Here is a 25,185-nt window from a genome sequence, read left to right as displayed (position 1 = left end):
ATTTTTTTAACTTTTTAGAAAAGTTCAAATAAGATGAATGATCAAACGCTACATACGAAAACCGAAAGATTAATTTAGGGCCCGTTTGGTAGGCTCTAAACTCCAGATCCTAGCTCCAAACTCTAACTCTAGTGAAAGCTGCTCCTGTAGGAGCCGGAGAGCAGATCAAAACTGTTTGGCTAGCTTGGTCTGCTCCAGAACTCCTAAAAGATAGAATACGAAGTAGATTGACTATAATAGCCTTGCAGATTATGTGGAGTCATGATTAACCACAATTTAATTATGTTTCTTTTCATGTAATTAAATATTGATTATGTTTCTTTTGAACTTCAACAACACAACAACATACGGTTATAAAATACTATATGATATAGTTAACACACAATATAAATATTTACTAATAATATATAGAAGCATTAGTGGTAGATTCAAGTAATTATAATAAAATAATAAAGGGCAGTGGGTATTTTGGCGTGGAGTGGAGCTGTAGAGCAGCAAAAACATAGCTCCACCCCTGTAGTTCATTTTTCAGGAGCAGCTCCGCCAACTCCGCTCCAAAGAAATTAGAATCTGTGCCGTTTGACATAACTTCGGCTCCAGTTAAGTTACAGTTAGGAGCTGGAGCTGTGCCGAACGGGTCTTTATTTTAGGACGAAGGGAGTAGAAGTTAATACAAGAGGTCACTAGCGGCCTCCAAAATGGTACCTCACAGAGGATATGATGTGAAACACTGCCACCGCTCGTAGCTAGGCGAGAGCATGATTGCCACCCGGAGATTGATATGGGTGGAGGGGGATCCATACCACAACAACGCTTCTACTATGAAGGGTACGACATGACGGTCAAACTGCCGATTGTCGCTTAAATTAGCATAAATCTTCGACGATATGCAAGGCTGTTCGTCCTGATCAGTGATCATCACCACGCTGCCAGCTGATGGATCCTGAATCGGATGACATGACGAGATGATGGCAGAGGAAAAAAAATAGAATTTCTGATTAGTCCATCAAATCAGAGAGCAGCTAAACAAACAGGAGCAAAGCGGATAAAGATTTCGATAAGGCAAGGCAGCCACAGCAACAGCTCAAAAGCAAAGCCGTAAAGCAAAGCGAGGCGAGGTGAGATTCTTCTCCTTTAATGGCGCGCCCGCGAACCGTGTCGAGTCGCCACCACTCACTCCACTCCACTACTGTTCGTCACAGCGAGCGAGCCGAGGTGATCACCATGGCGGCGGCGGCGGAGGCGCACTTCCTCATCGTCACGTACCCGTCTCAGGGCCACGTCACGCCGGCGCGCCACCTCGCCGGCCGCCTCGTCCACGGCGGCGCGCGCGTCACCGTCTGCGTCCCTGTCTCCGCGTTCCGCAAGATGTTCGACACGGACGGCGAGGTGGTGGAGAGTGGTGGTGGGGTGGCGTATGTTGCGTACTCCGATGGCTACGACGGCGGGTTCGACCGGGCGGCGGACGACCACACGCGGTACATGGCGCAGGTGAGGACGGTGGGCGCGCGCACGGTGGCCGGGGTGCTCCGGCGGCTCCGCGACGTGGGGCGGCCCGTCACGTGCGCCGTCTACACGCTGCTCCTGCCGTGGGTGGCGGACGTCGCGCGCGACCACGGCGTGGCGGCCGTCGCCGTGTTCTGGATCCAGCCGACCACCGCGCTCGCCGCGTACTACCACTACTTCCGCGGCGGGCGCGACGCCGTCGTCGCGGCGGTCGAGTCGGGCAACCCGTTCGCCGAGGTGAGCCTCCCGGGGCTCCCGCCGCTGCGCGTCCGCGACCTCCCGTCCTTCCTCGCCATCACCTCCGCCGACGACCCCTTCGCCTTCGTGCTCTCCGAGTTCGAAGCGCTCATCGACACGCTCGAACGCGGCGCCGAGCCCCCGACCTATGTCCTCGCCAACACTTTCGACGCCATGGAGCGCGACGCGGTCCTTTCGCTCAGGCCACACATCGACGTCGTCGCCGTCGGCCCGGTGCTCTCCTTCCTGCACGCCGACGCCGACGAGACCAAGACCGTCTCCTCTCCCAACGACCTGTTCGACCACGACGGCGGGGGCTACCTCGAATGGCTCGGGACGAAACCATCCAGGTCGGTGGTGTACATCTCGTTCGGGAGCTCGTCGGTGATGAGCAAGAACCAGGTCGCCGAGATCGCCGCCGCGATGGCGGCGTCCAATAGACCGTTCCTGTTGGTGCTTCGGAAGGACAACTGCAAGGACGAAGAGGAAAATGCGGCCATCAAGAAGCTCGTCGCGGCGGCCGCGGCGGCCACAGACGGCGGCGGCGGCGGCGGCATGGCGGTGGCGTGGTGCGACCAGGCGCGCGTGCTGTCCCACCCGTCGGTGGGCTGCTTCGTGACGCACTGCGGGTGGAACTCGACGCTGGAGGCCGTGGCGTGCGGCGTCCCCGTGGTGGCGGCGCCGCAGTACTCCGACCAGGGCACCAACGCGTGGCTGGTGGAGCGGATGGGGGTCGGCGTGCGCGCGGCCGTGCGGCGCGGGGCGGACGGCGTGCTGGAGGCCGCCGAGCTGAGGAGGTGCGTGGATGCCGCCATGTCGGAGACCGTGGCGTCGCGCGCCGCGGAGTGGAAGGAGGAGGCGCGCGCCGCCGTTGCCGGCGGCGGGGCATCGGAGAGGAACCTGAACGAGTTCGTCGGACAGTTTATTTCCAAATAACTGGAATTAATTTTTTTTCTACCAGGATATAGATAATTAGTACACTATTGGAGAATATTATTGTAATAATTGATTAAGAGTATGTATCTTGGGAATAGATGCTTTTGGAATCAAAAAGTAAAATAAAACTGACTGACTATCCCCTCCGACCATGATAAGTTATGAAACAAATGATATCATTCAGTATCACGTGATAGCAAGATTAATTGATTTTTTTTTAGAACGGGACGTCATTGGGTAGTTTTTCTGAAAACAAAATTCGTGGTATTTGGAATGATTGGTTCTAAAGAAAAGAGTTTTGAAGTTTGATTTTTAATAGTGATAAATTTTTTGCTAGCGATTGTTGGAAAAAATTGTTCGATGAAAACGACGAATAAGAATCCTCTAAAATTAATCCTAAATTCAAAGACATAATTTAAAGTTAGCTTTGATTATGATAAAGACTTACGAAGCAGAGCCTATTGGTTTGTCCTGTAACCATTGGTCACCATACGAATTGTGAAAAATTCCACACTGAACTAGTACTACGGCAAACTGTTTAGAACACACGTCCACCCATTTTTCTTATTTTACCTAAATATTTATTATGAAATTTGAAAAAACTTGGTACGATAAGATTAGTATGAGCTATATCACTCTATAAACATATAAAGTTAAATTCAACTTTTACAAATTTTAGCAAAAGTAACCGATATAACTTTGAATGTGCATATATTAGTTTTAGTTTAATGTTTTTTGTTGCAACTTATATAAGTTGAATTGAAAATTACATGTTTATAAAGTGATATATCTTATATTAATGTATTTGGTTAAATTTTTCATCTACGGGCAAATGTTCACCCGTGTGCTGAAAGTCTTTTCTTACTCATGTTTGTTTCATTTGCTCTATATTCTGTGGAGTCCATGCCGGTGTGTCATCATCGTCAGAACACAAGGACAGCAAGTTTTAGGACCGCTTCTGAAAGCAACATGATCCTCATATTAAACGCCATGCGACTAGCCGACTAGGGACCAGATTTCTCTCGTGATTAGTGGGGAAATTTGTCCAAAGGGCATTTTTTTTCTGAAAAAAATTGTAGTTATTTAACGGATTTTCATGGGATTTAGTTCAATTTCATCAAACTTCGTTTATTACAAAAAGAGATATACGAGATGGATATAGAAATAGTTTGTAACCAAAAGAAAAAGGTCTTAAAATACAAGAGATTTTCAGCCTCATCCTTTGGCTTATTTTTAGCATAAGAAAAATGTCTTATTAATGATAATAAAATAATTTATAAATAACACTTTTATATACATGTTTTTAGTAATCTAAAAACAATATCTAGAAAATAATCAACGATGAAACAAATAAGTGGAGATACTATTTCCTCCGATGGTTAATATTTGACGCTGCACAGTTAGTTGTTACTTACGCTGTGTTGCGTCAATTATTAGCGACCGAAGGTAGTAAAAAAAACGATAATCAACCATCAGAAATTGATCAAAGTTTTATCAAGCATTAAGGTATCTATAACTATGTGCTGGGAAGAAAATTTTGGGAGAAGAATCGTCCGTGACCAAGACGGAAAAATTTAATTAAAACTGGTCGATGACATTAAGAAAAATGGCCATACATGATAAAGGTTTTCCAAGGAATTAAATCAATAGCCTCAAATGTTCATCAACATCTCTATCTTTTTAGTACCATTGGACGTTTAGTATAAGCTATAGTAGCATCTTGATCCGCAACTGATTACTGATTACGCACTAGACTATTTTAGTTTGCTGGGATGGAGGGGCAATATTCATTCCACAATCCAATGTAACAACTTGCCTTTAAGAGAACCGACCAAAGCTTGGGTGGCTAGTCACGTGGGTGCACGAGCAGCCCATGCGAGTTCGATCCTGGGATCGCAACTCGCGTGTCTCATCCGGGAATTTTTTCCTCACATGCATGTGTACCCAAAATTCTAAGTGTGTTGTAAGGACGTGCACGCGTATGTTCGTGTGCGTCTCGAGTTATACCCTAAAAAATAAGTTGCTTTTAAAATCTACATTAGATTGTTTTACATACGTTTACATAGTATCCCACTTACACTTTCGTTCTCGCTTTGTATAAAAGAGTTTCACTGTGAATCACCCGTAAATTATTTTTTCATTTTAAACCTGGTAATTCTATAATTATTATAGTTTGGACCACCCAAACAATATTCAATATACATCAATAATTTCAAGCACACCATCTCAACACAAAAGCAAACTCGTACATATATGGACATGAAATATCTTTGCTTGAGTGGAAGATATGCATGGTGGAAATTATAGTTGGATAGATTGTGAAAGTGCATCCCCTAATTTGTTTTGGTGATTAATGACAATCAAATGATGAGGACTAATGATGTGTGTGAGAATGTGAAGGTATAAATAGTCCTCATGAAAAAGTTGTTGTTGCGCTGCCCACGTGAAAAGAGAAGTAAAGTCGGTATATTCGTGTTGGCATGTATATTTACTTTGAATTTGAGTCAACTAGGAATGTCGTACTATAAAGAGGGGTGTGCAAATGAAATCTAGGAATGAATCCGGTGCTCGGAAATATTTTTTTAAAGTGCATCTTTTGCTATCTTTTTGAAGTTGTGCTGGAATTTACGAAAGTTCCGAAGGTACTGTCGAAACTTTCGAAGGGGACAAAATCGGTTCTGCATGTTTCACGGAAGTTCCGAAGGGGTCAGAATCGGTTCTGTATGTTTCACGGAAGTTCTGAAGGAGACCTTCGGAAGTTCTGAAGGGGTCAGAATCGGTTCTGTATGTTTCACGGAAGTTTCGAAGGAGACCTTCGGAAGTTTCGAATGGGCTAGAATCGGTTCTGTAATATTCACGGAAATTCCAAAGGAGACCTTCGAAAGTTCCGAAGGAGACTTTCGAAAGTTCCTAAGGAGCAGAATCGGTTCTGTAAGATTTAGGGAAGTTCTGAAGGTCTTGACCGGAACTTCCGTTGACTTGACTTTTCGCAGTTGACTTTGAATTTTCTAAGTTTTGGAGGCTGCTATTTTGAACTGACCGGAAGTTCCGAAAGAGACCTCCGGAAGTTCCGAAGAAGGAATCTTTTGCCCCCAACGGGCAGAAATTGAGAGGGGGGTATAAATACCCCCCAACCCCTCAAGCTAGGGTTGCCGCTTCACATCTTCATCTCTATGCCCTTGGCTTGCTTTTCTTGAGATTCACTTTGAGCCTTGTTTTCTCACTTCCTCCTCTCCACGGATCTAAGTGATTTGGATTTTGTGGGTGTGAGAGTTGGTTGTTTTGAGTTGGTTTGAGTGCTTAGTGTTGACTTCGTGAGAAATTTCATGAGCACTAGATTCATCCCAAGATCTCCTTGCTAGCTTGTTACTCCTGGTGGTTGAGAACACCTAGACGGCTAGACGTCGTTCCTCGAGCCACCGAAGCTCTTGCGGTGTGCCGGGAAAAGGTTTGTGAAGATTAGATCTCACCTCCGAAAGGGAAGAGATAGCTCGAGTGAGGGGGAGTGCACGAGTGCAACCCTGAGGAAAGGGTTGTGGAACCTGGCTCAAGTTTGAGCTCCTCAACGGAGAGTACAATCCCCTCAAGGATTGGAACTTCGGTAAAAAGTCTCCGTCTACACTTGTGGTGAAATCTCTCTAACTTGTTATTTAAGCATTACTTTTGGTTGCCGCGCGTACTCTAGTTGTTGTTTGTGCAAAGCTTGGAGGTGGTTTGCTTATTTGAGGTTTGGTTGGCTAGATCTACTCCTTTCTCGTTCTAGATCTAGTGCTGTCGAAAGTCCCGAAGATCAACGGAACTTTCGAAGGCCGAAAGTTCCGAAGCCACTGACCGGAACTTCCGAAAGTCTCAACTTCCGCATTTTAGGTTTAATTTTTAAATCGTCTATTCACCCTACTCTAGGTCTTGATATACTCTTTCAGATTGAACTAAAAAAGGGTAAAATTATTTGGTCTAAAATGAAACGATTTATTTAAGGGTGGTCTAGTGGTGGAGCTAGTATATAGATAAGGGTTTTTAGATGTATACCCAATTTTTTGTGTAAATAATTCGATCTATATTTATATATAGATGCTCTTAAATATTTTTCGTTGCATCCAAATACCCCTTTTGGGCCTACCTAAGCCGGAAGTGCTTTTGTTTTAGCTTCTCTAGTTAAACCATTACCTTTGTCCGTATAAGCATTGGTTTCACACCCATATTAATATTAATTAATCCTGTCTCTGCCGTTGGGTTGGTCCAATGCAAAGCTTTCATATAATACAAAATGATATAAATTGACACTCTTTTAATCTAGTGTATTGCGCACTAACACAATTATTATATTACACACAAATCCTGGCGCTAAGTACATATATATGTCTGGTTGGTTGGTCCGGCTTAATTAATATTTTTTTATATAACCAGTTAACTTTTGAATCTACGTTTGACTGTTCATCTTATTCAAAATTTATATCTAAATATGTAAAATTATAAAATATATTTAAAGTTCCTATAATCATAAATCATATTATAACAAAATAACTAATTATATATTTTTTAATAAGATGAAAGATTAAACGTGGATCTAGAAGTCAACGAGGTCATTAAAAAAATATGGAGGTAGTATATTCCTGATTATGTAGTGCGCGCACAGGTTGAAATGTTCGTTGATTAGGACATTAGATCGTCAATCATTAATTAGCCGCTCATCTAAATCAATTTAATTAATTGTCATAGATCTGTCATTACGCATCGCAAAGTATTTGCTTACAATTAAGGACAAGTTGTTCCCAGAAAAGTAGCAACCATGAGAACGACTTGTTGGGTAGCGTATATAAAGAAGATACCTGGCCTTGACGTGCAGCTGCGATTCATCAATGTTTAGCTTTTAAAAAAAACACATTAAAAAAGCTATCTATTTTTTGTCTTATATTTCTCAACTTAAAATTCAGCTTATATATGAGCAAGATTCATGATTGATTTACTAATCGACTGGGCTTTGTTGGCCATGTGTTATGTGTAGTCATCTTCGGTACTTACTCCAAAGTTTGTGGATACAAAGCTAGGTAATTTTTTAATGGCACAGGAGAAAGATGAAATTTATAAGTGAATATTATAGCTATATTTAATTCCTGAATGGCATTTGAATTTAATTTCTCTTATCCAAAATATTGCAACATGAAATTAAGCGTATGGGGCATGTAGTGAACCTAGTAAACACGAGAGGTAACGTATAATTGATTATATTAACATAATATATAGAACTTGTTTATATCTATCCTCCTTACCGGTAGAAGGTTCTGCTGGGCTTTCACCGTCAAAAAATTCCGTTAATGGTAATATTATAAATAGTCACCATAAAGGCTTCCGTTGTCTAGGTTGACGATGTCGTTGCGTCTATCATTGGTGTCATATTTAGGGCTAATTGTTCGGCTATATATTTACTAACAAAAAAATAACATGGAATAAAATTTTTATATATATGTATTCTTAGCGATATAAAAGCAAAGGCTGGAAAATAAAGTATGGTAAAAAAAACCCAAATCAACTTTAAATTTAAGGTTAAAAAATTCAAAATTTACTTTATAAATATAATCATAACCGAAAAGATACGGGCGCAACTCTATATTGTAAAGTTAACAACACCTGTGTCATACATAAACAAAATAGAAAAACAAGGCCCCCTTGCTTAAATTAACTCATGGCAAACTGCGACAAAACCGGACCATCAGGAGCCACAACCTTGGAGTTGATGAGAATCTCTCCATAATTAATCATCATTTAAGCATAATAAGCACGAAAGAAGCCAAGTGACACCTTTTTGCTCCCTTGTTGTCGTTGTCGATGCACACAAGACTACCCATGTAAGCAATTGTTGAGACATGCAAAACCTTCTCTTGTGATATCTTTGTTGCCACCCCAATGGCTCATGCAGCTATACACATCTTCAGAATACATAATTCACAATCCCATATCATTGCTCTCCCTAATGTCCATTTTGATCTTATCTACTCTCTTTGATTTGATTTGAAAATGTAAGTTGTTTTGGTCCTGCTTAAATGTAGGTTGTTTTAGAACTTTGGCGTACTCTATTTTATCTTTTCTTAAATAAATATTACCTAGCGGGATACACGGGTGGTATAGTATGCGTGTGTGGTTGCGTGGCTACAAATGTGTTTATTGTGTAATTGAGAAGTAATGATAGATAAATAAAATGGACATAATCATTGAGTTATTTTATTTATGTATGAATTTAAGATGACTTAGATTAAGAATTGGAAAGGGTATGTTCCGTTCGTTCTCTCGGCAGATTGGGTAGATTATATGGATGGAATTGTGTCATAACCATAATTTGTGGCCACCAACTATTGAATTAAACGGTCAAAAACTGATAAGATTGTTTAAGACAATATCATAATTTAGAAATTTAAAGAAAGTTTTCTAGGCAGTTGGGAAACGTGTTCATGACGATAATCCATAGATTATAATTAACTGCTGGTTGCCTTCTTCTGTTAGATTAAGCTGGTTCACGATAATTCACAGATTATAATCTACTACGGGTTGCGCTTTTTCAGTATAGTATTTTTAGTTTTTTTTCCTTGGTTTTTTGAGACATTTTCTGATCTGCTAAAAAAGTTTATAATCTCACCTTTCTAAAATCTCTATTTTAAACATTGTAACAGTTAATTATGTCGTTTATACCACTAAAGCCGCGTTCGGCAAAGCATGCTGCTAACCCATATTCTCTCTTTTTCTGTGCCCACAGTTCTTAAACTACTAAACGGTATTTTTTTTACAAAACAATTATACAAGAAAGTTGCTTTAAAAATTCAGATTAATCTATTTTTCTAATTTTTTATAGTTAATAAGTAATTAATGGTATACTAATCTGTTATTGTTTTCTGTGCCAATAACAAACCAACCGCGCCGAATGGACCCTAAACAGTTATCACAAAAATTAGGTAATGTTTCATTTTTTATGCTTTAACAACAAAAGAACACCTAGCTAGATGAATTATCATTGCATATAAATTGAGGCCAGTGTTAGTTGTTTGTAGTAAGCTAGTATACTAGAAGCCAGCTTGATTGGAGCAGCAGTTAGCTTACTACTAGCCAGCTAGGATGAACGTCAAGGTGTTGGGCGCCGGCGGCGAGGCGACGACGGTGGTGCTGGCGCACGGCTACGGCGGCAGCAATCACATCTGGGACGACGTCGCCCCGGCGTTGGCGAAGACGTTCCGGGTCGTGGTCTTCGACTGGAGCTTCTCCGGCGACGTCGTCGTGGACGACGACGCCGACGTCGACGAGGGAACGATCTGCTCGTACTTCGGCTTCGCCGATGAGCTGGTGGCGATGATGGACGAGCTGGAGCTGAGGGAGGTGGCGTTCGTGGGCCACTCCATGGCCGGCATGATCGGCTGCATTGCGTCGGTGGCGCGGCCGGAGCTGTTCAGCCGCCTCGTGCTCGTCGGAGCGTCTCCTAGGTACATCAACGACGACGACGACGGCGGCTACGTGGGCGGCTTCGAGCGCGCCGAGGTGGACGCCACGCTCGCCGCCATCGAGGCGGACTTCGCGGGGTGGGCGCCGCTGTTCGCCGAGGCCGTCGTCGGGCCGGACGCCCACCCGGCGGCCGTCGCCACGTTCGCCAGGCAGCTGGGCCGGATGCGCCCGGCCGCCGCGCTCCGCGTCATGCGCGCCGTGCTCACCTGCGACGTCCGCGGCGTGCTCGGGGACGTCGCGGCGCCATGCACCATCGTGCACTGCGCGCGCGACGCCGTCGCGCCGCTCCCCGTCGCGCTGTACATGCAGCGCGCCATGGCCGGCGGCGGCGGCGGCGGGGCGGCGCCGACGGTGGTGGTGATGGAGTCGTCCGGCCACTTCCCGCAGCTCACGGCGCCCATGGAGTTCGTCCGGGTGGTGGAGGCCGTCGTGCTCGACCACTGATCGATCCAGTCACCGTACTTAGTTGATGATGATGATGATGATGATGATGATGATGATGATGATAATAATAATAATAATAATAATAATAATAATAATAATAATAATAATAATTTGTATTTGTGTTTGAGTTCTCTCCTTGCTTTTTCTGTAATATTTAGTTAATCAGACTAATTAATCGTCGTCCATCGGGGTGCCAGCTTGATGCTTCTAACGTCAGTGTTAGAGGTGAAATCTGAGCAGTAATTAAGCATTCTAAATTTCTAATATCAATAATGTCAGATTTCTAATATTCACATGTCACTTGGATTTACTGTGTTTTTCTGCACAGTAAAATATAGGCGCTTATTTTACACAAACATACTTATTCTCATAGACACATAGACACATATCCATATAAGCACTGACGTGTTACTTGGGGAGCTGCTAACATGTGTTGGCTTGTGCTTTCTTCATCAATAATTTTATAGTGGCTAAGAGCATCCCAACAGATCATCTAAATTTAGTCATCTATATGATCATCTAAATTAGGTGTATCTTTTATATCTTTTTCTACTCCACTAGATCATCTATATATGCTATCCTCTATATCTCTTTGGAGGATGGATGACATCTAAAAATAGATGATAGGATGGCCATTTGTAGTCTTCATCCTCTATTTTCTGGATAGAGGATAGGATAGATGAGCCAACAGCTCATCTAAATTTGGTCATCCATATCTTTATTTGGATGATCATCAAAAACACTTTCATCCTTCATATCCTTTGTACTCCAACAGATCATCTATGTATGACATCCTCTATATCTATTTGAAGGATTGAAGAGAGAACATTAAATATAGAGTTTCTCTCTTCTAATATGGATGACATCCAATAATAGATGATGAGATAGATGTTCTGCTGGAGCTCAACTTTTACTCTTCATCCTCTATTTCTAGGATGAAGGATGGGACAGATGAACTGTTGGGGATAATCTAATGGCGGTGTAGACTCACCAATGAGCTGAAAACAGTAGTGTAGATGAGAGTGTCTAAGCTAGTGGTTAGGAGCCAACGGGCAGTGATTGTGTGTTTCTCTGTTGATGACAGCCCTCGGAGACAGGGATGAAGATGAAGGCTAGCATAGCATATATGTTTCTAGTGGTGGCTCCGCCTCCAGTATTACAACAGAAAGAAGGCCGATGGATATTTTTTTAATGAAAGATAAAATATTATTTGATTATTTGAAATCAATTTAATAGTATAAACGATGAAATTAACTACATGTATACTCTATAAATATGAGACGGTAAACTTTGATATATAAACTTTTAAAAAACATACACCATTTAATAGATATAGAGGAATGTGCAAGCAATAGTCGAGAAATAGTCTAGGCTAAAACAATACAACCCATGATGTGTGTATTTGGGTAGAGGGATGCCCTTTCAACGGTTCAGATTTTGATTACTCTGTTACACGATATAATATTTTTTAGTATTATCTAGATTCATATGTATGTTATTGATTTAGACATATATACAGACCAAATATATTGATTAATTAATAAATATAGACATGATCATAAAATTTTCGTCTTCTTCCCAAATAATTTGAGTTCACGTGAGTTTTTTTAGGCGAAAGTTCATGTGAGTTATCACCATACAATAATGTACTAATGGTTGAGATGTTAACAAAGAACAATTTTACTAATAAAGTATATGGAGATACTATATTTAGTGTAAAATTAGAGTAATTTTATTATCCTTGAGAAAGTATTAGAAGGTACAACTGTTTTATATGTAAAATCTAATACATATAAAACAGTGATACCTCGTAAGATCTCCTTAAGGATGAAAAAAATGCTCGTAAAATTAAGATACTAAAATTTTATGCGTAAATTTTGGTATCTAATGAACCTTTATTGGGAGGGTAAAATTAACCGTGAACAAAAATCAATTGCATCCTCGCAGCCAAATCATTGCTTGTTCCTTCGTTCTAGCAAACTCTATTCGTCCAGTAGAAATTTTTTTTTCCAAGACGTCGAAAGACTATTTAGGTCACTAATTAAAAAACTAATTACATATGATGTCAGAGAATCATGAAATGAATTTTTTAAGCATAATTAATCTGTCATTAGCATATGTACGTTACTGTAATAGTTATGGCTAATGATAGGCTAATTAGATTCAAAAGATTCGTCTCGCAAATTTCTTAGGAACTATACAATTAGTTATTTTTTAAACTATATTTAATGTGTTATACATATGTCCAAAAATTCGCTCCGATGGGTGAACTCGAAAATTTTTGGAAACTAAACAAGACCTACTTAATTGTCTACACAGAGGGTATACATGTTTCTACGCAAATGAAAAAATAGAGGAGAAATCATTTTGTCCTCCACTATTTATGTTCCAGTCAAGAGTTGCTCGTGACTGTTCCACCCAACCAAATATAGTACTATAGGCAATCTCACCTACTAGCCCATATGAGATCTGCCTAGTGTTCACCTTATAGGCAAGTAGGAGTAGGCAAACAGATCATCTTGAATTCCTGATCCACACACTCTGCACCCAAGAGAATGGACCAGCCTGCAACAAAAGTATTCAGGTGGATTTTGTTTTTATAAGATGTGTGTTCAGGTGGAGTTTCTTCCAACCAAACATCCGAACACCCCTGTACATTCACAGCAACAAAGGCTCCCATCGGTTTATTTTTTGGAGGAATAAGCGAAAACACTTTTTTACAAACAAAAAATAATTTATAGATAAAATTTTTATATACGTGTTCATAGCGACTTAAAAACGAAATTTATAAAAGAAAACGTGATGAAAAAACCACAAAATCAAGTTTTAAATTAAGTTCTAAAATTCAAATTTTGGCTTATAAACAGTTGCAACTGCAAAACGATGGAGCCCAAAATGACACCGACAGTGTGCAACATTTTGCAAACCCAACGAAAGAAACCACGCACGAAATGTAATGTATTTTGCATGTAACCAAGATTCAAAAGGTTTCCTGTGATGAACAGTCTAGAGCTCACTTCACTACATAGTACTATTGTGAGTCCGAAACGAGAACAAATATTGTATCAGGAGTTCTCCACATCCAAAATCTGGGCTGCAATTCACCGCACAGGTTGCTGGTTGTAATGGCTCTTCTCTTTCTTCTTCGCTGCTGCAAGCTTTGCGTTCCTCGCTGCGGCCTCAGATGCGGCAATCTTTGCTGCTGCGTCCATCTCTTTGCTTGACTTCTTTTTCCTCGTTGGCGCTACCTTCTTTATCCGCTCCTTGACATCGACCGAAGCTGCCTGTTCATCAGGCTTAGCACCAGCAGCATCTTCTAGCCCACCATTAAGTTGCTGTGGTTCTTTGGCTTCCTTTGCAGACTTGTCTTTCTTAGCTTTCTTCTTCTTCGATGTCTTGCTCTCCGAGGGGGCAGGTGCATCATCTCTTTTCTCTCCATCGGCACCTTGGTCTGCACCTTTCTTGCCTGAAAGATAAGTACAAAAAGGTGCACAAGTTTTCAATATTAAGTGTTCAACCCAGCAAAAGGTGGGTCATAAAAAACTGAAGAAATGCACCAATTGCCAATACCAAAGGAGATTAGTTTGGTTTTCAAAGAATGTTGCTTTCAGAATAATTCCATGAAAGAGAACAAAACATGTATAACTTACCGTTTGTTTCATTTTGAGCAGCATTGTTTGACTCCCCAGAAAGTCCTAGCTCAGCCAAAACAGCATCGAGCTCTTCCAGTTCTTTTTTCTTTAACTCCTTCTTGGAGAGTTGTCTTTCAGTATCTTTAGGCGGTGCAGGAGCTGCAGCTTTATTTGTTGCAGATTCAGAAGAGGCAGCGTCCTCTGCTTCATTTTCATGTTCATGTTCATCCTCAGCATCATCATCAACCTCATCATCTTCACTCTCAATTTCCTGCAGTGCATGGAGGGAGTCAACACTTAAAACTACATAATACAAAGACATCAAGGATGGTTTACTATACTTAGAATGAGCTGCCATTTTCATTAGAGAAAGTACTGTCTTTGTACTACTCAATTTTTCATGGATCTCACAACACAGAAGGGCTACGAAAGCTGATGTGAAAAGGAATGTCAGGTAAAAACAGGATAATCAGACCAGGACAAGGCACTATGGCAAAAAATAGCCATGGCTCATAAATCCACAATAATAAACTTTCAACACCATATGTTCACATAGGCATGACCTATGGTGTCTCCTAATGACTTTTATAAGGCCTCTTAACATCTCGTAACATTGCATACAAAAAAAGATTTTGATCATGTAGAAAAATTCAGACTCAAACACTGATACAAGATGCCATTCCCAACAGTGCACACGATGTCTGATGTTGCACATGAGCAATGCTGTCTGATAGCAATAATGGGTACTGCCTTTTATCACCTTGTTTTCTTCTGATAAATGGCAGGAAGTAAACTAACTGGATTTTATGGAGTGACTAAACTGACAAGGATACGGATCTAGAAAAAGGAGATGGAGTCCAAGAATAATTGAATAAAATATGTCCAAATGCTTCTTGACAACCAACAATTTGAAGTGCCTAAAAGTGCGTATTAACAGCAGGATATATCAGATACGGAAAGACACTAGTAATGCCAGAATCCCAATCTGCCAGCAACATATACTCGACTGATCAAGAACACTGCTGGTGCCCTACCCAATCCTCCAAACATAGTGAAAATTTATAACTTATTTATTCAATATAGCTTCAAAATAGCTTGCGTGATCATGCTGTACACGTATCATTCAGACAACCTAATAAATCAAAACCGTATAAATCTGTAATGCATCCTCACAACATTCAAGTAACCGAAAAAGGGGAATAATCAATTTGGCGCCAAGCTAGCACGCTAAGCGCACGGTGAACCTTATCCATGATTATACCCACCCGGACAGCATACTTACAAGCAACTCTTCATGTGCTCTCAAAGAACCCATGTGAACGAAACATCGCTCCAAGTAGAATTCATAGGTAATACTAAGCAATAACAAGAGTACGAAACATCGTTTCAGGTAGAATTTCATATGAGTGGCCAATAAGCACGCATAAATCACATGGATCGATAGGCATAAAAAAGATCTTTATGGTGTCTGAGTTGACATTCTGATTATTGAGGCAACGCATAGTATACGCAAGTGGATTGGATAGCAATAGGTTATAGAAGGGGAGGCAAGTGAGGAAGCGACGAGGACCTGTTCAAGGGCAGCGTTGTCGTCGTCGTCGTCGTGGGCGGCGGCGGCGGCGTCGTGGCGGGTTCCCCAGACGGGGCGCGGCGGCGCGGTGGTGGCGAAGTAGTCGTCGTCGTCGTCGTCCTCGACGTCGGCCCAGGACTTGGAGGTGAGCGGCGCGGGCGCCCAGAACACCTCCGGCTTTCGCTCCTTCTCCTGCTTCTTCCCCGCCGCCGCCGCCGGCTTCTTCTTCCTCTTGAGCGTCTCGAGCGCGGCGAACACGTTGGCGGTGCCGATCCTCACCTCCTCCGCCTTAGCGGCGCCCCTCCTCCTGCTCCCTCCCCCCGCCATCTCCCTCCCTCCCTCCCCGCAACCACCCCGCAACCAGAACTCCAACAAAAATCCGATCTTGCTGCGAAAATCCGCGTTCTTTTGCCACCGAGAACGCGAAGGGCAACCAGTACTAAATAAATAAGAAAAAGAGGGGGTTTTTGCTGCTGCGGATTCGTGTTCCTCTCGGTTTCGACTTGCTAGCCGAGGAGAAGAAGAGGAGGAGGAGGCGTGGTGCTCGACGGCGACGGCACGGCGTACAGAAGTCGGAGACGGAGTAGAGAGGCTTTCTTTCCCAAAGCCTCTCCTTGGCTTATCTGAAGTCTACTCTGATTCTGATTCTGAACCTGATGGCATCAACAAAAGTGAGTTGCAAACGGACACGTGTTCTGAATATTGGCCTGCTTTGGCAACTGTTAAAAGGATGCCCGCCTCATCCCAAAACCGCTTAGACCTGGGCCCATCTCTTAACTACAGGGACAATTACAAATTTGTCCATAAAACTGTCGCTAGAAAATACAAAAATATCATTGGAAGTGTCATCCTAGTGGTATCTTTACGATTTAGAAAAAATCAGTGACAAGTTTGCAAAAGCTCATATCTATAATGTTAAGGAGTTTTTTAAAAAACAAAATAGCTTAAATACATATGCGTTATGAAAAGTTATTAAAAATAGAGAAGTTAAGTATAATTATTTTTAATTGTAAAAAAGAATGTCATGCTTAGAAAGTTTATCTGGAGAGATATGCAAGTAGGAAGAGCAGCTGTAGCATTCACATATATTTTGCTGATATAATAGCTAACTTGGTAGTGATGGTGTAACAACAAAGGTTTTCAGCTCTCTAACCAGTCTAGATTTTATCTAATTTTTAGATTAGTAGAAAAAATGTTGTTCGCTGCACTGGGTCAAGCTAATTATAATTGTGTAAATTAAAATAAATTTTAAAAATAAATTATGCGTTGAGTTGAGAATAGTAAAGTGTGAGCAACATAGAGTACTTGGGAAGAATCGAAAAACTTATAACTAATAATAATAAATTATTATCAACATTATAAATAAACTAAATAGCATGGGTTGTGTTTTGATAACGAAGCATGATGGAGGCACACCTTGTTACAGCATTTCCAACCAAGTTATTTGTGTTTTATTCCCTTTATTTTTCTATTAGATAATTTTAAACAGTACACATTGAAGGCTAATAAGAGCCTTTCAATTTTCTTAGTGGTGATGGTGGTAGTGTTGGGGTATGTCCGAAATCTGAATTGCACGTGAATTTCACATCATATTAAAATAAAACATGTTCTTGTTTTCTCTTTTAAAAACATATAAACGACGTCCTAATGTTATTGCGGCTGCAGGTGAACATATAAAGGCAAAGCACAGGCGCAGATGGCAGGATGTGCTCCGGCAAATTTATCTTTCAGTTTTGATTTTTTTAATCACATACTGTAGCATCTCAATTCAAAAAACACTGTGGCATCAAGTGCGAATATAACGTAATTCACTCTCGTAATTAAACCACGTAAGAATACTTGGTTGCCAAAGTTAAAACGATGATAATCATCATTGACAAGTGTTCTAAAAGTGTGGAGGTTTACTGTTTAGCATCTCACTTGTTAGAAACAAACTTGAGTCCAGAAGCATCCGAGTTGTCATCCTCCCTCATTTTGGATTTTTTTTCCCGTGCACAATTTGTGTCACGGTTCCAACAATATGATTTCTTCATAAACGTTTTGCATCAGCAATGCTCAGCTCTCCGGTTCTACGCTATTTTCTTAATTAAACCGGTACTGCCGTACTGAACCGTTCCTTTGCAAATATAAAAACAAAGCTTACACATTTTCAGGCCTTGTGTGTGTTTGATTTTTTTAAGGCCTCCAACCTAAAATTATTATACTTTGACCATTAATTTATTGCCGCATATATCACCAAAGATTAACATAGTATAAAAGTACTCTGAATTACTCCCTTCGTATTTTTTATATGACATCATTTAATTTTAGGGCTGCGTTTGACTGCTCGTCTTATTTAAAAAAATATTTGAATATGCAAAATTATATAAGTCATATTTAAAGTTTCTGTAATAAAAAATCAAATTATAATAAATAATTAATAACTACATAATATTTTTGAATAACACAATAAATTAAACATAAGCATAATAGTCAACAGTGTCATGTAAAAGACGTGGAGGGAATACAAATCTAAGAAAATGGATGGCTTGAAGTTTAGGCCTGTTGGAGCAGTACACGGCCAAGGAGAATTGATATTGTCTGCAGTAACACACCTGCAATACTGTAAACAAATATGTGGGCCCTATGGCCTGTGAGGCCCACCTATTAGTCTGTAGTACTGGGTGCACTGGGTGCAGTACTGCAGAGGAGGATGTGCGCCCAGCTAAGGATTATATATTCATATTTCACTGATATATCCACCACACAAGTGGACTGTGTATTGCACTTCCGTTTCCTTGCAAGCAACACCGTGCGTCCATGCCTACGCTATCAAGGATGGTTGTATCCACCAACGCAAGGCTAGGGGTGCCAAACGTTAAGTTTGTAAACTATAAATAATTTAGAAATAAATTTTTTTAATATATTCTTAGTTATATAAAGTTAAGGCTGAAAAATAAAATTAGATGAAAAACTATAAATCAACTTCAAATTTAAGGTTAAAAATATAAATTTTGGTATATAAATATAAATAAAAACGAAAAGATGAGGGTGCTAATTAGTTTGCAAAACGAAATGGATTATACTGCAAGTGGAAAAAGGAAAACCTCAGCGACTTTACGACTTAGCATTTCTACCGACACACGCAAGATTCCTTGAAACGGACATGGCCAGGCCAGTTCCAAAATCCAAGTTGGAACATCAGTGCTCGACCTATCAGTAGCTATCAGAAATTAGGCTGCTTACTTACAGAATTAAAAAAACGTTTTGGGTGTTTAGCGGGGAAAATGAAAAATTTTGGGTGTCACATCAGACGTTTGACCAGATGTCGAAAAGGATTTTTGGACACGAATGAAAAAAACAAATTTCACTGCTCGCCTAGAAACCACGAGACGAACCTTATGAGCCTAAGTAATATGCCATCAGCGCATGTTGGTTACTGTAACACTTATGGCTAATCATAGATTAATTAGACTCAAAAAATTCGTCCCACGATTTCTCCTATAACTGTGTAATTAGTTTTTCATTTTATCTATGTTTAATGCTCTATTTAGATGTCCAAAGATTCAATATGATGTTTTTAGGAAAAAAAATTTAAAAACTAAATAAGGCCTTACCCAATATGTTGCCATCCATCTGCGTGTCATAATCGCTCCTACCAAGTAATATTGTCAACATGAAAGAAAAAGCAAGATGAATATGTCTGATTTCTACACAAATAAAAGATGTGATTGTTTGGTTTTTTTAAAAAAGTCAAACGTTATATTTGTAAAAAAATACTTCATAAACTATTGTATACGTGTGGTTAGCAATCTGCTCCCTCTGATACATATTATAAGACTTTCTGTGTTTGTCTCTCTATATGTGTGAGAAAGTCTTATAATATGAAAGAGAGAAAATAAAAGCCAACGTTGAAAAATATATTACAAAAAAAATCCTAAATCAACATCAAGTTTAAAGGTAAAAATTTCAAAATTTAGCTTATGAGCATAATTAGAAGGGAAAACAAAGGGGCGATGATCTCCCTAATCAACGGAGGCAACTAAATTGAGATCAAACAGTTGCAACGGCTGCTACAATCTGACCAACACAGGTGTCAAAATTTGATGTTTTCCCAACAGCATTGCAGGTTTTCCACTGTTCTTTGAAACAAAAGGGTAGAACTGTTATTCTGTCTGTTCAAAGACTTTTGCACCTATGTTTTGTGAATTGAAGAGCATGAAACGGTGAGTTTTACTGTCAGCGACGGACCTTTCCTGGGAGCGTGGGGCCTCGAGCCTTACTACGAGCTTTATAAGGACTAGGGCCACACGCCGAGCCAGCTCAGCTCGTTTGGTTAACGAGCTAGAGCCAGCTTGGTAGGCTCGTGAGCCAAAACATTTAGACCTCATTAGTTTCAAAGGATTTTCACAAAATATTTGTAGAATTAACTATTTAGAACCGTTCATGCATTCGTTTCATAGGAATGGTATGCAGAAATTTCAAAGGAATACTGTACAAATCCTATGAAAACGTAGGAATTTCAAAAGATTAAAACATCCATTCCTACTTTATTTGTTTTGGTTGACATAGGATGCATGCTAATTCTTGTGGTTTATATTTCTGTGTTCCGAATGCTTCATACCATCACATTCCTCTGTTTTTTTATCCTCTGTTTTGTATATGCAAACCCATGATATTACTGCATTTTTTCTATTCCTACGTTTTTCCTATATTTTAAAACGAATAAGCCCTTATATGGATTCTTTGCACTGTAAATTTGCAATGACCATAAAAATTAAAAATAAAAAACATAATCAAAATTTAATTCAAATATGAAAACACTATCTAAATTTAATTTAATGCCTCCATAATTTTATGATCAAGATTGCTTAAATTATAAGCACCAAAGCATAAAGTAATCTAGAATTACTTTGATGTGGCTTGTTTAGCTCACGACCCAGTTGTTATAAAAAACGAGCTAAAACATGGTTTGACTCGTTAGAAATTAAAATGAGTTAGCTGAGCGTGATCGAGCTATCTAGCCACGAATTTTTCGTTCGAACCTCTAAACTTTTCTGTTATAGGTATATAGAAAAAGAGGGAAACTCCTCAATCTAGACATCAAAGTCATGCGGAAGAAGGCTACTATTATTTCACCCTTATTTTTTTCTTTTGTTTCTACGTATAAGTTAAGATTTGATTTTTTTTAACCTTAATTTTAATTTTAAAGTTAATTTTAAGGTTTTTTCACCGAAATTTTTTTTTGTATAGTTGGCTCTTACTACCCTACTAATGAAGGAGCCAGACAAAAAAGGGACATAGTTTCTTGACTTAGGAGCCATGTCAGCCTCCTGAGTCTATCCCAGTGCTAAACCTACTGCCCTATTGATGGAGTCAGACTGAAGACATAGGCCCTGATTAGTTAACAAATTTTTTTTCGAAAAACACATCAAATTTTGAATATCTAAATAAGACATTAAGCTATGTATAGTTTTATAGTTATGTAAAAAATCGTGAAACAAATCTTTTAAGCCTTAGCCAGAAGTGTATAGTTACTAAATAACAAGCCAGATAAGTTTCATAGGGATTAAATTTCTCACGTCTCATGAAACCCCATTTATGATCCTGTATAGCATCCCATTAAACATGCATGCATTGTGACTAGCCTAATCACGGATTTCAGGTGGTAGGACCCGCTGGCTTTGCAAACACTGGCAATCATAGTTTCAGTAATAGTGTGAACTAACTCTCTTCCTCTTCAGTTCTGCTACCCTCCCCTGAATTCCATTTCTGATGAAATGGACCAACCAGGACTTTTCTGGCCGGACTCAATACCAATGCAATTTCTCGGTATCTGAAACACTACCAGATGAACAAGGTGCCAATTTATCATCCCAGGCACGAAGTATTTCGAAGCAAACAAATTAAAAGGCTAAAGACATCACCGTCAACTTTTAAAAATAACATCTTTGCATAAGCATCTACTACATCCAGGAGCACAACGTATTGTTCAAGGTACCGGACTTGGAAGATACTTAAATACTAAGCCAAACGATTTGTATTTCAAAATTCTGCTAGCACCTTCAAATACTAAGCAAGGCGCACGTCACGCGAGATGTTCACTTCTTCGCCTTCTTTGGTGCCCTGCATTATTACGAAAGCTATAGTTGATAAAACTTTTTGAAATCAAGCATATATGATAGCGAATGAAAGGTTTCATTTCACTTACACCGCAGTTTGAGCAGGAGCTGCTTGTGCTGCTGGAGCTGCCGGCTCTCTTGGGCCCTGTTTGCATACACAAATAATTACACCACATGGTCAGAACCTAGCGCTCAAGCTTGCCAACACTTCCACTTGAGAACCAAACCAGTCAACTTTACAGCATATACATTTTTCATGATCTTTGAACCAAACCACATATGTAAGACTGAATGATGTGTCAGTATCATACGCACAATATTGCTTGACTAGTAATATACTTGTCAGTAAGATATATTTCAGTCATGAAGTGGAATTACTAACCATTCCATCAGGAAAAAATACGCAACCATAGACAACTCACCTGAGCCAACCTCTCCTCCCTCCTGGCAATCTTCCTCTCGCGGCTTGCCTTGCTCTTGGCACGCTTAGCCTCAAACTGGTCAGACAGAGTCTTCTCTCTTGCCTTCTCGGCCTTAGACTTGTGGATACTTTCCATAAGGACACGCTTGTTCTTGAACATGTTACCCTTAACCTTCATGTACATGTCGTGATACATGTGCTTGTCAATCTTCTTTGCCTCACGGTACTTGCGAAGCAAACGCCTGAGCACACGCATCCTCCTCATCCACAGGATCTTGGTGGGGAGCCTGGCCTCCCTTGTACCCCTGCGCTTACCTGCAAACATGGCATTTTCAGTGATACACAGACTAACATAATTCCACTAAAATGCCAATAAACTTAGTTGAGCACAACGCACCATAGCCAGAGTGGCGACCCTTCTGCTTGGCCTCATGGGCTCTCCGTGCACGGGACCTTGAGTGAATCTTCTGGGGCTTCTTGATGATGAAGCCATCCTTCACCAACTTACGGATGTTCTGACCTGCAAGCACCAAGAGAACATTAGATAGTTTTCCCAGCACTTCAGGCATGTCTCAACAATAAGCGTATAACACCAGCACAGAACAGATATAAACCACAAGGAAACAAAACTTAGCATCAAGAACATCGATACTTCTTTTCAAAATAATGGTAAATAACAGCTAGACTGATGGGATCATTTCTTGGTTCCAGCAGGAAATGAGTCTTTGGCTACTCCAAACAAGTCCATACGTTACCCAAATTTTGAGAAAAAAAATGGTAGCAGTACATCGTACAATTAAGATACAAAAGCTTGCAGGTAAACTACACCATGATTAATACACTCAAACAGCACGCCTCGCCTCAGACGGTGATTCAAAACTACAAGGAAATAATTCATACACTAAAACAGCACACCTTGCATTTCTACAGACGGTGATTCAAAACTACAAGGAAATAATTAGCTTAGAAATTCAAGGAAATAATTAGCTTAGAAGACAGTTCTGCAATTGCTAAACTGACAAAGAACTGCTTTAATGGAAAAAAAACAGTTTGGGCATGAATTGCATACAACCTGCATCCTAACTGACATATGTGACCCAACTGTCCAACTGAGACAATATTCTACAGAAACACAAATGCACATGGATATCTAATGCGCAAGACGGTATCTTGTAATAGAAGAGACTAGACACATCCCCCGAACAAAGCCGCAGATTAAGACAACTTTGATCGATCTAAGCAGCAAGCCCTACTACGTCGATGCATTCACCATTCCCTTCTCTTCAAAAGCAAATCCATCACAACAACCCTAGAAAACTAGAGCATGCAAGGGCTCCAACCCCACGAGGACTAAATCAAACATTACACCACCTAGCACATATCAAAACTAAAACTAGTCTCTCTAATCTAACCAAAAGTTTCCATCGATTAGAGCATGATACGGGAAGGGGGGGGGGAGAGAGGTTCTCACGGGAGTTGGCCATGGAGATCTCGTTGACCTCATTGGGGTCGAGCCAGACCTTGCCCTTGCCGCACTTGAGCACGCTGGCGGAGAGTCGCTTCTGCAGCTTGAGGGAAACCATCGCCGCCGCCGCTGAGGAGGTTCCCCTTCCCCTCCTCTCCTTGCCTGTGTCTGTGTGGATAGAGTGTGTGGTGGAGGCGCGAGGGGTGCAAGGGTTGGGGAGAGGCGGCGCGTGCGGCTTATATACTTTGAGAGGGGCTAGGGTTTCATCCGGGAGCTGGCAGGCAGTCGTGGGCTTCTGGTGGGCCGGGTTTTGGGCCCATCAGTGGCTGCAGCTCGCAGAAAGGCTCGGCGCGAGTGGTTCGTGCCGCGGATGGGTTAGCATGCAAGTTTTGCACTTGGTCGCCGGCTGCTGCAGCATCCCAACAGTGCCGTTAAGGAAGTTTCTAAAAGAATTTTTTTTGAATTTACTGTAAAATCAGACCTCCAACATCGTCTCAATCGTAGCTCAAAAGTGAATTAGATTTGGGAGATCAATCCACATTCCTAATCGCTCATTCCTAATGTATTTTCCTCCATTTTCGCCGAAATAGCACCCACCCCGCAGGGAAGTGAGCCGTTTTTTTTTCTGGAATTAATGATATTTATGGATAGGGCATTATCTTGGTGTTCCGTTTTTCTAAATAATAGAACAAGATCAAATAAATTATGTTATCACTTCAAAATATGATATGATGGTGAAACAGTGGCCGACGTACTTTGTGCGGAAGGGGAAAAGGAAGAGAAGGATCCAACAACCTGGTCTCACCTTAATTATGTGACTAAGCAACCAATTAGTTGGATCTAAATTTTGGGTCTCCGATTGAAGTAGGAGGTAATTTTTAGTCCCATTATTTTTAGGAGTGATCCAATATAAAATTTTTAGGACTTAGCTATCTTTGAAGATGCTCTAAATAACTTTGTTTTTCAATGAAGGTTTTAGTGCAGATCATGAGGAGAGAAATTTCCTGAAACTCTTGACTCCGCACAGTCATGTAGTTTTCATAAACGAGTATGCAGTGATAGCTTTATAGTGCCAGGGGTAATTGTTTGGCTCTTTTGTAGAAAAATCGAAACTATATATTTGCAAACAAAAAACAATTTATGAATAAAACTTGTATATACATTTTTTTTATCTATCTAAAAGTCAAGGGTGAAAAATAAACTACAATGAGAAATCCAAAATCAACTTCAAATTTAAGGTTGAAAATTCAATCTTGGCTTATAAACATTATCATAACTGAAAAGATAAGGTTGCTAATATTTATGAGATGCTACTTCAAGAGGTATTTGTTGATGCCCAAATTTGGTATAATTCTTTGGTGAATTCAGTTAAGGGAATAAGTCCGTCT

At 40.6% G+C, this 25,185-nt stretch overlaps 4 protein-coding genes across 5 annotated transcripts; 2 read left to right on the top strand and 2 right to left on the bottom strand.

Annotated features, from left to right (window-relative positions):
* Positions 1-525: 525 nt before the first annotated feature.
* On the top strand, positions 526-2,886 carry LOC121054396 (UDP-glycosyltransferase 75C1-like). 2 transcript variants are annotated; one of them, XM_040523822.1, is made up of 2 exons: positions 526-828; positions 934-2,886. In XM_040523822.1, the coding sequence occupies exon 2, from the start codon at positions 1,138-1,140 to the stop codon at positions 2,677-2,679; it is 1,542 nt and encodes a 513-aa protein (XP_040379756.1). In that variant the 5' UTR covers positions 526-828; positions 934-1,137; the 3' UTR covers positions 2,680-2,886. The 2 variants fall into 2 exon arrangements, with proteins under 2 accessions (XP_040379756.1, XP_040379757.1); XM_040523823.1 differs by having other exon boundaries at positions 526-1,118; positions 1,203-2,886.
* Positions 2,887-9,783: 6,897 nt separating this feature from the next.
* Positions 9,784-10,608, top strand: LOC102709566 (strigolactone esterase D14-like). The gene has a single exon (XM_006654991.2). The coding sequence runs from the start codon at positions 9,784-9,786 to the stop codon at positions 10,606-10,608; it is 825 nt and encodes a 274-aa protein (XP_006655054.2).
* Positions 10,609-13,541: 2,933 nt separating this feature from the next.
* On the bottom strand, positions 13,542-16,439 carry LOC102710403 (nucleolin-like). Its single transcript, XM_006654043.3, has 3 exons — positions 15,811-16,439; positions 14,259-14,511; positions 13,542-14,074 (listed from the first exon to the last, which is right to left on the bottom strand). Exons 1-3 carry the CDS (start codon positions 16,135-16,137, stop codon positions 13,710-13,712), a joined length of 945 nt encoding a protein of 314 aa, XP_006654106.2. The 5' UTR covers positions 16,138-16,439; the 3' UTR covers positions 13,542-13,709.
* Positions 16,440-21,641: 5,202 nt separating this feature from the next.
* LOC102710122 (60S ribosomal protein L19-1-like) lies at positions 21,642-24,019 on the bottom strand. Its single transcript, XM_006654042.3, has 5 exons — positions 23,804-24,019; positions 22,730-22,852; positions 22,334-22,647; positions 22,001-22,056; positions 21,642-21,915 (listed from the first exon to the last, which is right to left on the bottom strand). Exons 1-5 carry the CDS (start codon positions 23,913-23,915, stop codon positions 21,891-21,893), a joined length of 630 nt encoding a protein of 209 aa, XP_006654105.1. The 5' UTR covers positions 23,916-24,019; the 3' UTR covers positions 21,642-21,890.
* Positions 24,020-25,185: the final 1,166 nt, after the last annotated feature.

The sequence above is a fragment of the Oryza brachyantha genome, chromosome 5 (assembly GCF_000231095.2).
Source record: "Oryza brachyantha chromosome 5, ObraRS2, whole genome shotgun sequence".
Taxonomy (NCBI): domain Eukaryota; kingdom Viridiplantae; phylum Streptophyta; class Magnoliopsida; order Poales; family Poaceae; genus Oryza; species Oryza brachyantha.
This window is presented reverse-complemented; position numbering and strand designations above follow the sequence as displayed.